Source organism: Drosophila tropicalis, unplaced genomic scaffold (genome assembly GCF_018151085.1).
Source record: "Drosophila tropicalis isolate 14030-0801.00 unplaced genomic scaffold, ASM1815108v1 contig_878, whole genome shotgun sequence".
Lineage (NCBI taxonomy): Eukaryota > Metazoa > Arthropoda > Insecta > Diptera > Drosophilidae > Drosophila > Drosophila tropicalis.
The window spans coordinates 15,691,305-15,702,201 of NW_027173374.1; the positions used below are offsets into that span (position 1 = coordinate 15,691,305).

A 10,897-nucleotide genomic window follows, 5' to 3' on the forward strand; every position below is an offset into this window, starting at 1 on the left:
CGTACGCTGTTACAAATTCACACAAAGTCTTGTGAGCGGATGAAATTAAATCTTTAAGGGGCAGCATTGCGTGCTTGCTTGCCTCTGCATCAGTTCGTATATCTGTGTGTGCGTGTGCTATAGTGTGTGTATGGATTGAAGTGAGCGAAAAAAGATAACACAAAGCAAAGTAAAAGAGGCACAAGTGAAAGATGAAAAGTAGAGAAAAAGTTCGTGTATAGAAGAGAAATAAAAAATTAATTAAATGAAGCTGCTGCAGAAACGACCAAATAGACAACATGATAGGAGCCAAAAGGAATCCAAGTGTATGATAAGCCAAGGTAGAAAACGAGAGAAATAAATATTGCTATGATTCTTCCAAATAAGTGTTGGATAAAACTTAGTATATGTATGTGTACGAGTGTTGAATTATGAACATACTTACGACTCCATAGAGAAGCTTTTGTTTTGTATGGAACTGAGCTCGATCGCGTTCACCTCGAACCAGTTGCAAAAGTTGTCACATTAAAATCACACCTTTGAGCGAAAATATTTATTGGTGTTGTAAACTCGTTAGCTCTCTCTGTCTCTCCTTTGCCCTGTTTCTCTCTCGGTCTCTCTTACAGACACACACATACATTTGTATACTCAGCAAGTAAAACGCCCTCTTCGAATGCAAATTATATGCCATGAAGAGGTGAAGAAAGATATATATACATACCTACATATGTATGTATGTATGTATATACAGACGCAAAGAGAGGATTCCTTTCATGTAGTTACTCTCATGAGCCATTCAAACGAGCAAGAAATGGCCAACGGATATGATTGTGGCCAATTGATTGAATTTTATCGTATATAAAAATCATGGAAAATCATGGACACTATTTCCCTTTTTACTTCGTGTTGTTTTTTCCTAAATCTAAATTTCCTAGCACACATGTTGACCACATGATTCTCATATTTATTCTATTACCTAGGCCAATGTTACCTGGATCTATTACAGCTAATTAACCATTTATTAAAATCACAATTTCTTCGCATGGGATCGTATGGGCTATTATATTGCACTTTCCAAGATGTTTAAAAATGTGTACACAAAAATATCAACATTTGTTTAATTTTCATTGTTTCCTCGGTCTTAACCAATAAAAGTTACATCGCAATAAATTGCGCATAAGGAAGGTTACTAATACAAAATTGACCACATCAGATATCATGCGAGTACCAATTTTTAGTTATTTTTATAGCCTGAACTCACATTGATATATTTTGAATTTAAGATTCGGAAATTCCAACAACTTTTGTTGAGTTGATTTCATTTCATTTAATTACTTGTTACTTAAACTATTCAACTGGTCTTGCAAACAACTTAGCACGCTAAATGGAAACTGCATTTCCAAATGTATCTTTGTTTATTATTTTAATGTATGTGTATATATACTTTATCCATATATACATATAAATATGTACATTGCACATGCACATACATATACAACATGACTCGCAAAGAGAGTTTGTTTTTGCAGTCTCTCACGCCACGAGCGACAGTTTTATATTAGAAGAAACGGCAACATGTGGCTGCAGCTAGTTACGGGCTTAACGTTGAAAGAGAGGATAGATGGTTTGGGGGAGCTGAAAGGTGGGCCAAAAGGAATGTTGTTGCAGCTAGTTGGCAATGTTGGCAAGAGACTGACATAGTTGTAGTCAGTGGTTATTGCTGTGCTTGTCGTGGCTTTTACAGGGCAAATGCAGACTGAACTTTTTAAAAATAAAATTAGTTAAGCAACTTATTAAATGAAAAAGAAAAAACCAAGAAAAATGAGTTGAATGTCATTTTCTGAATTCTTAAGGTTGTTGTTACCTATGCGGGCGTCGTTTTAAGTAAATGCGGGTTAGGAGATAACCTGTTGTTAGTCCATCTTTTTCTCTTTTCTTTCTTTCTCTGCCTTCTGTGACAAAGACAAATCGGTGCCTTACATTCATTTGCAAGTTGCTTTCTTATCATTGACGATGTTACATAGAGGGAATAGTTATAAGTACGCTAAGATCGTACATTGAAAAGCAAATTGTTGACTTCTTGTTTGCTACTTATCAACTCCCTTTCCCTGCCTAACTGTTTTTTTTTAAATACGAATTTTAAATACGTCGTCTTGATAAAAATTCTTCATTTTTTTTAGTCTCTCTTTCGATCTAACTATGATTCCTTCTCTGTTTGCCGCAAAAGCATTTTGGATAAATTAACTCTGACATTTTGTCCATCAAGCTGGGGTCTTTTTCTCTTCTTTTTCTTTTTGCATTCAGTTGGCAGTTTTATTGGGCCTAGACATGGCCTGGTTTAAAGCCATCATTCACGTTCTCAATTGTAGCATGAACCTGTGTAATTTAAAAAAAAGCAAATGCAACTCGATTGTTGTTGCTGATAAGTGGAGTATAAAACATTTCAGTATTTTGATTAAAAGTTTAAAAAATTGGGCATAGTTATTAATAGTTATATCAAACTGACATTTATTAACTTCTATGGCAATCGCGTCAAAAGTAACGAAGTTACTGATAATGTCACGCTATCCGACCGATCCACCCGATCTTGAACAATAATAGAAAACAACAAAGTTATTGAGAAAAATCACAGTTTGTTATTTTGCCATTTGTATGGAAACTATATGATATAGTGATCCTATTCGGCTGAATACGAGATATTCAACCCCCGCAGTATATAAAGAATCTCATGCAAAGTTTTGTCAAAAAATTGAAGTTATTAAAACAAATTTTGTAATATAACAAAACTGAGGGCCTATTGAAAAAGACTCTGAAATCGATTAATACTAATACATTTACATATTGAAAAAGAATTGAATGAAGAAATAATAGCAGTTAGAATATTGTTTCACTGTTATTGTTTTTAATTAATATTTTATTTAATGTGTAAATAAATAAATTTCAACACACGTTACACATGTACAATTTAATTAGTTATATGAGGTTGTTTAACTTTTGCTTAAATTGACATTAATTTAATGGACACTTCGAAATCCTCTTAATTAAAAGGGTCTTTATTTGATAAACTGAGAAACAGCTGAATATATATATATGTATATACATATATAATTAGGTATAAAAAGCATGAGTACCATATATTTAAGTTATATTCACGATCGTCGTCTACGAAATGTCAAGAAAGTGCTCCTTTCTTATTGCTCTAGTCATTGTCATACACTTTTGTCAATGCAAAACATTTTCCCGTGAGTGAAATCAATATTTAAAAAGAATTTTAATAAAAGACTTTATTTTTAAGCAGATCGTTCTTTATGCCTGCTGCCAAAAAAAAATGGGTTTGGACGACAGTATATCACAAAATGGTATTACAAGCTATCAAGCAACCGATGTGAGAAATTCAGATACAGAGGCCAAGGCGGCAATAGAAATAAATTTGAAACTTTAGCACAGTGCACAAAAACTTGCATTTCGAAATGAAATGTTAAAATCAATATATTTTAGTTAACTTCATTTTATGGGAAATTTTTTTGGAAATCACATGTTGAAGCTGCAACCAGACATATTTCTGGTTTTCTGTGAGCCACCCACTTTCTATGTCCAGGGGCGAAGAAGTAGCTGTGGGGCTTGTATGCAACCAGCAACCACAAGAAACAGCCAAAGCAACTTTTGCTAAATTTAAATTGACACTATGCAAAAAGCCAACCCACGGACAATTTACTTGGAAAACGGTAGCTGTATGGCTACTCTCACACGCGCAAATGGATGTTTGTCTGCGTGTATTCGTTCATAGTTAATACTCCAGGCCCGACTTGGGGCCAGGCCAACTGCTCAGCATGCCATGAAGACGAAGGCCAAGAGGTGCCTCAAGTGTGGGTCTGTGTTTCTTTTATTGTTAGGCGCGTTGCTGGTGTGGCGCCAAGCGTTAGGTCTCGAGCATGTGCATACACTAAACACCACACATACGAATACAACTACAAATTGCACTGCAGTCGAAGGCTTGAAAAAGTCTCTATGACCATTAGTTGAAATGAATTTATATCAAAAATTTGATAAACTTAAATCAATCCTTGATCGCTTTGGCATTTTTGTGATTTTGTTCTAGTTTCTTGTTCCCTATTCGGCCTTTTGATCTTGCTTTTGTCGTCAAAACTAAAATGTCATTGCAAATTCAATATAGTGTAAGTAGATTTCTAAAGTTAATTTCCCATATGACAAAGGTCTATATTGATATGCAATAAACTAATAATAATTTTTAACTGAGTTCCATTTGCTTAGATAGTATATGTAAATTCCGCACACAATAGACCGTTTGACACTTTTGTCCATTCACCATGGTTTGTTCAGCTCTTTGTGTGTTGCTTTACAGGTGTGTGTGTGTGTGTGCGTATTTATTATTATTTATTTATTGTCTAACTTTCGTAAATTATACCAACGTTAAGCGTTTAAGTGGCCCAAGCTCTCCAAGCTGGCTCGAAGCATTTTCCTTTTCTCTGGCTTTTTTTTTTTTTTTTTGTTTTTGGCTAAGAACCAGTTGAACGACATTCCATGTGAGGCGCGACAGCAGTGGAGGAGATGCCTAAGATTAATCAGCTGCCATGAGCCAAATGACAAGTCATATTTATACCTTAAGTCAACAGAGTATATATGTATGTACATAAGATCAAATAAACATAATAATAATTGCGTGAATGGTTTTGTCCCTCTAATTTATTTATTCTATTGGAAATTCGGTTTTTTGATATATACGCCATTCAGTGTAACTGACAGTCAACTTGTTGTTTTCCTCGTAACTTTGGATGGATGGATCTCCATCTCTATCTGATTTCGAAGTGTAGGTGTGGTGACCAAGGCCAAGCCTAACCCGAATTCCATTGGTAACAACAAATATTCTAAAGATGATTTTACCAAAAATCAAAGTTATATTTTCATGCTTTGAGGAAGACAATCTCTGGAAAAATGTAGTTTGCTTACCTCTGACTTTATGTTTTCGGGCTATTCCGACATTGCAAATGAATAAGCTAGTTAAAATAAGTAAAACACAAGAAATAAAATCACCTACGTCTTTTACCCTAAAAAAAAAAAATTAAATAAAACCGGTTCCTCTAACACGATCTACCATCAGAGAAGTTGAATGGAAATGACAGCATACGTGTGCCGAAAATACGAAGCATTAAGTCAAACTGAAAACAAATATGAAATCGAAATAATTTAGCCTATGAGTGGGCGATCCAACATATTATTTTAAAATATGGAGGAAAAATTGGTTAGGCGCCGCAGCAAATTTTACAGCTGAAGCGGTTTTCAAAGGTTAACTCTTTTTTGAAAGATGTGGCCGATCCATCTGCAATGTATCTTTGTATGTAGCTACACTCAACAAGTAGATCAGCTAGAGTAGTATAAAGTAAATCATTTTTAAAACCAAAATCTTATTAACAATTGTTGATAATCGTCTCTCCCCGTCCTTGCAGACCTCAGCGCCATTGATAAAAATTACCAGATGTAAAAGTAGATATAACGTTAAAATTCACACACATCATGTCGCACAAAACGCAGCAGCGGCGCAGCACCACAACGGATTTGGAGTGCCCACTGGCATCACTTGGTCGCAACAGCAATGCGGTGCGAGATCAGCTGGCGACGGCTCATTATCATCCCCATCCACTAAGCTCTAGCCCTTTAGATCCACAGGCTTATAAAATGTCACGAAAATCGCCATCCATAGAACCCTTGCCATCGCGGAGTTCTACTCCGCAACCAAGTGAAACTGCTAATGGCATTTGCCATTTGGTGCAGCAGAAGGCAGCTACATTTGAGCTACGTGGCCGAGGGCACACTCGCTCTGAGCAAAGCACAATATATGGAGCAACACATTCCACAGCCTCGGTGGGTAGGCAGGCGAAGCACAAATCCATGGACAATGCTCCGGCTCCAGCACCAGCCATTAGAAGCACAGTTCCTGTGCCTCAACCTCGAAATTTCCTCACACTTGAACATGTGCTACAGTATGGAGCTCAGCGTTCCTCATGGTTACATGGGAATAACGCCGACACAGAGGATTCTAGCGATAACAATACGGGGGTACCAAGTGGAAGTGGGACTGCTGCGGGCAGGCGTCGGCCTCAAGGTGGACGTTGCAGTGTTCCCGCTGTGCTCACTAATAGCAGGACAGCTAGTAATGACTATCTATTGGATAAGAAAATGGAATCTTTGTTTTTGGGAAACGCGTTGCGGACTTTACCGCTGGGAGCCGAGGCGAGTCAGTACCAAAACGAATGTTACTATCTGGAGGACTACAGCAGTGGAGGAAGTGGCAATGAGAGATTGGCTGGTAAGGAATTTCTACCATTACCTTTTTACATATAATAGAGATTAATTACTTTTACCTAAACTTTTAGAGCGACTACACCATCCACGCACTTCCAGTCCCAGCGAGACAAGCGGATCAGATCGTTACCTTTTAAATCGTAGTACCAATTCCCCAGCTAATGGCTTCCAGTTGGATCATTCCCCACACAAAAGTTGGGCATGGCCTGTGCAATTTAAGCTTGGATCAGGGTTACGCCACGTTAGTATCACCCTCTCCCCATTCGAGCAGTGGAGGAGGTGGCGGCAGTGCCGGTAACGGTACTTGCATAGGCGTCACAAACATGACAAAAACGCAAAATACTGACCCACACAGAGCAACAACTGGCACAACTGTGGCAAGCGGAGACATTGGTCCGCCTCCGTGGAATCGCAAGGGACCATTTCGAAGTGGTCCCTACTTCGAACGACTGCCAGACGAGGCAGTTGTACGTATTTTTAGTTGGTTAGACAGCTGTGAACTATGTAATGTGGCTCGTGTCTGCCGAAGATTCGAACAACTAGCCTGGCGTCCCATCCTCTGGAAATGCATTTCCCTGAGGGGAGAACACCTTAATGGGGATAAAGCATTAAAGATGATTTTTCGACAATTGTGCGGACAAAGTTGTAACGGTTCTTGCCCGGAGGTGGAACGGGTGATGCTCGCTGACGGTTGTCGCATCTCGGATAAAGGCTTGCAAATGTTAGCGCGACGGTGTCCAGAGCTTACACACCTTCAGCTGCAAACATGTGTATCAGTGACCAATCAAGTCCTAGCTGAGGTCCTAAACAAATGCACTAATCTGCAGCATTTGGATGTAACGGGTAAGTAGAATACTGCGAGGTAAAATTAATGTTGAAACTTACTTTTTTTTTGTTATACTAGGATGCAGTCAAGTGAGTAGTATCAGTAGTCCCCATGTGGAACCACCGCGACGTCTGCTACTGCAGTATCTGGATTTAACGGATTGTATGGAAATCGATGACATAGGCCTTAAAATTGTTGTCAAAAATTGTCCCCAACTTGTCTATCTCTACTTAAGACGCTGCATACAAATTACGGGTAAGAATATTTATTTTTATTTGAGAATATATTTATTTTTTTCTTTTGACTCTCTTGTCTTTTCAGATGCTGGTCTTAAATTTGTCCCCAGTTTTTGCGTTTCGCTAAAAGAGTTAAGTGTTTCGGATTGTCTAAATATTACTGATTTTGGATTGTACGAATTGGCGAAATTGGGGGCCGCATTACGGTATCTGTCAGTAGCCAAATGCGAACGGGTGTCAGATGCAGGATTGAAGGTCATAGCTAGGCGTTGCTATAAGCTACGTTATTTGAATTCTCGTGGCTGCGAGGCAGTAAGCGATGATTCCATAACAGTTTTGGCTAGATCCTGCCCACGGCTCCGAGCCTTAGACATCGGTAAATGCGATGTGAGCGACGCCGGACTGCGAGCTCTTGCCGAAAGCTGTCCGAATTTGAAGAAACTGAGCTTAAGAAATTGTGATATGATCACGGATCGTGGAGTCCAGTGCATAGCATATTATTGTCGGGGACTACAGCAGCTTAACATACAAGATTGCCAGATATCCATTGAGGGCTATAGAGCAGTGAAAAAATACTGCAAGCGTTGCATTATCGAGCACACAAATCCAGGATTCTGTTGAGAGTAGAAGATGCGCATAAAAGCTAAGAGGCAGGCCATATGCAACAAAGATTGTTGGTTATTTGTAAACTGTATTGTATGTATATATGACTGTAAGGAAGCGGTGGAGCTGGACAGGATTAGACTTAGGCTTAGGTAGACTAATTCTGGCTTAATAAATTATTATTCAAATTCTTTAACTTATTTCCCTTTCCGGCTTGTTAAGGTAATGATACCTATCTGGCATTAGTTCAGGTATGTTCTTAAGTATAAATGGTGGTCGAACATCAAGAATTTCCCTACTAACGATGTTTTTGTTCTTTCTTTTTGTTTTCTGGAAACAGTCCAATGCGATGGTGGCACTGATATTCTTGGCTTCCGATTTCGCTGTCATTTCTAGCCAATTGGTTCGATCAATGTACAGATTTATCTTTAATTTGCTGCACTGCAGTTGTCGAATATCATTCATGGCCACAAAAGTTCTGTGGTTGATCCTTACTAATGCCTTTCTGTCAGCTTCTATTCTGGCTAAACGTTTTCCAACTACCGGCTTTATCTTTACCTGGGCCAATTTTTTAATTTTTTCGCGCTTAGTTCGCGATAATTTTCTTTTTTTGCGTTCCACATAGTTGTCTAATTCGGTAAGCAAACTGTTATTGCCGTAATTGGAACTTTATTAACTTTTACATCATAATATTAACCTACTATTATGCATTCAGTTAACGATTTCCATTCGAAAATCACAAAATCTATAGAAATTTTTCTATATTTGTATGGCAATTCCATTGACAAGTCAAATTTTTTTTTTAAAACAACAAAAAAATAATAGTTCAAATTAAATTAAGAAGTAGCACAAAATTAATAAATTATTATCCAGCATAATTTGAAAAGGGGAAACCAAAATTCGGATTCCAATAAAGATTCCTGCCTTAAAACAAATTCACATAGTCAGTACATAAAGCTCTCTCCAAAATCTTGAACAAAGTCAAAGAGGTTTTCAAATTACGTTTTAAATGTTATCTATTCTATATGAATTAAGTTTTCTAAAATGGTCTTTCGATTCGATGGCTTAGCCGCCGGTGGTGCCAGCCAAATATAAGTCCAAATGTGGTCCAGTTAACTGGATCTGTCGTCGCTTTGGAATAGGCTGAATGTGAGGTAATCTGGTTCCATTAACAGCGTTTAAACTCAATAAAGGTTCGTCGTCGTCCGTGTCAGTGACACTAGATTGGCTCATTAATTCAGCTACAGTAGGAGGCGGACGTTGTTGTTGTTGCTGCTGGCCAGCAGCTTTTAATGATGCCAAAGCCAAGGCTGCTGCACTTGTTGAGGCTGTATGTCCCCTGGGATCTATTGTCGTAGTAGTTGTGCTCGAGGGCTCCTCATCCACACGACGCTTTCGCATATTCACATTGCTCTCAGGCCCTGGGGGGCGCATAAGGGATTGACTCTGAGACGTTTCCGAAGATGTCCCTGCCTTTTGACTGGAGCTAACATCTGAGATACTATTGCCGCTTGTTTTTTTCCGCTGTTCAAGATGGCGGATGGCGTTTCGGACTTTTGTTTTGTACACTTTCTTCAATGCTTCCAAACAGTTGCTGCAGATTAAAGTGCTGGGCCGCATTTCCACATTGAACCGTTTGGCAAATTTTAACGTTGAGCTATCCTCTATCGTTGTGTATGGCGCAGTAAGTTCATGATTGCCCAGGCCACAATACCTTTTAGCTTGCACTGGTTGGTCCATCTTTTTAGGAAATTGTTTTGTATCGTTAAATTTAAATTTAACTCCAATAAACTGGCGGCGTTGTCTCTCCCGCCTAATAATTTTAGATATTCGATAAAAAGACGCGACTCAACAGCTGGTCTAGTGAGAGATACGTTCATACTGATAGTCATAAACCTCATTGTCGATATTCTGCTGAATGTGCTTGTTTTTTTTTTCAAAGCGCTGAAGCTCATGCTGCAAGCGCTGAATTTTAACTTTGTTCTTAAAATAGTCTCGTACCAGACGTTTCCAAGTTCGATTCCAATTACCGTTCATTTTATAAATTTTGATTTAAAAAAAAATGTGGGTTTGATGAATCGTTTCAAATTCGATAACGATATAAATGGTGTTGGCAAACCTTTCGATATTTCGATTATTTTTTAACAGCTGATTGACGTTGCCAGAATGAGAAAATACAATGAATGTCATCTCTACACAAAACGTGTTGTATAATTGTAGTTTTTTTTTTTTTTTTAAGATTTGTCAATTGTTTAAAACAGCAATATATGTACAAAAACTAAAGCGGTTGTCGAACGAAATTCATAACAAGGACATGGCTAAATATATTGCACAGATAATCGTCATGGGCGGCCAGGCCATTGGACGAGCTTTTACAAAAGCTTTAAAACAAGAAATTGCGGCTTCGCAAGAAGCGGCTAAACGTGCAGGAGGTGGACGACAAGGAGATAAAAGCGCCGAGTCGAATTTGCGAACAGGTATAGTTGAATTGTGTACAGTATCCCACAAAGTTTGTTAACCTCCCTCATCTAGGAATGACTTTAGAAGAGGCCAAACAAATTCTCAACATTGATGATTTGAAGAATGTTGACACAATCGTCAAGAACTACGAGCACCTGTTCAGTGTTAACGATCGATCTAAGGGCGGCTCCTTCTATCTGCAATCAAAGGTTTTCCGAGCCAAAGAACGTCTTGATCACGAAATAAAAAGCCACCAAGAACAATCCAAGCCTGCCGAAGAGGAGCCTCAGAGTAGGACGCGGCAGCGTCGTTGACTTCCAGGTCTAGTTCGGTGCAAAGAACTAATTAGCTAATTACTCATATAAAGCAAAAGAAAAATTATGTGTTAGGTATCAATAATGCTGGTGTAAATAGACTGTTACGAACTTAATAGCAGCTTTAAGAGCAGTGTCATATATTGGAATGATGAAAT

At 38.3% G+C, this 10,897-nt stretch overlaps 3 protein-coding genes across 3 annotated transcripts; 2 read left to right on the forward strand and 1 right to left on the reverse strand.

The window, feature by feature from the left end:
• Nucleotides 1-16: 16 nt before the first annotated feature.
• Fbxl7 (F-box and leucine-rich repeat protein 7) lies at nucleotides 17-8,095 on the forward strand. The gene is made up of 6 exons (XM_068301452.1): nucleotides 17-320; nucleotides 5,445-6,304; nucleotides 6,372-6,464; nucleotides 6,496-7,143; nucleotides 7,205-7,381; nucleotides 7,448-8,095. The coding sequence occupies exons 2-6, from the start codon at nucleotides 5,512-5,514 to the stop codon at nucleotides 7,981-7,983; spliced, it is 2,247 nt and encodes a 748-aa protein (XP_068157553.1). The 5' UTR covers nucleotides 17-320; nucleotides 5,445-5,511; the 3' UTR covers nucleotides 7,984-8,095.
• Nucleotides 8,096-9,030: 935 nt separating this feature from the next.
• On the reverse strand, nucleotides 9,031-9,705 carry LOC137583940 (uncharacterized). The gene has a single exon (XM_068299135.1). It carries the CDS (start codon nucleotides 9,703-9,705, stop codon nucleotides 9,031-9,033), a length of 675 nt encoding a protein of 224 aa, XP_068155236.1.
• A 444-nt stretch (nucleotides 9,706-10,149) lies between these two features.
• Nucleotides 10,150-10,855, forward strand: blp (mitochondrial import inner membrane translocase subunit Tim16). Its single transcript, XM_068301435.1, has 2 exons — nucleotides 10,150-10,442; nucleotides 10,498-10,855. The coding sequence occupies exons 1-2, from the start codon at nucleotides 10,280-10,282 to the stop codon at nucleotides 10,737-10,739; spliced, it is 405 nt and encodes a 134-aa protein (XP_068157536.1). The 5' UTR covers nucleotides 10,150-10,279; the 3' UTR covers nucleotides 10,740-10,855.
• The last annotated feature ends 42 nt before the right edge of the window (nucleotides 10,856-10,897 follow it).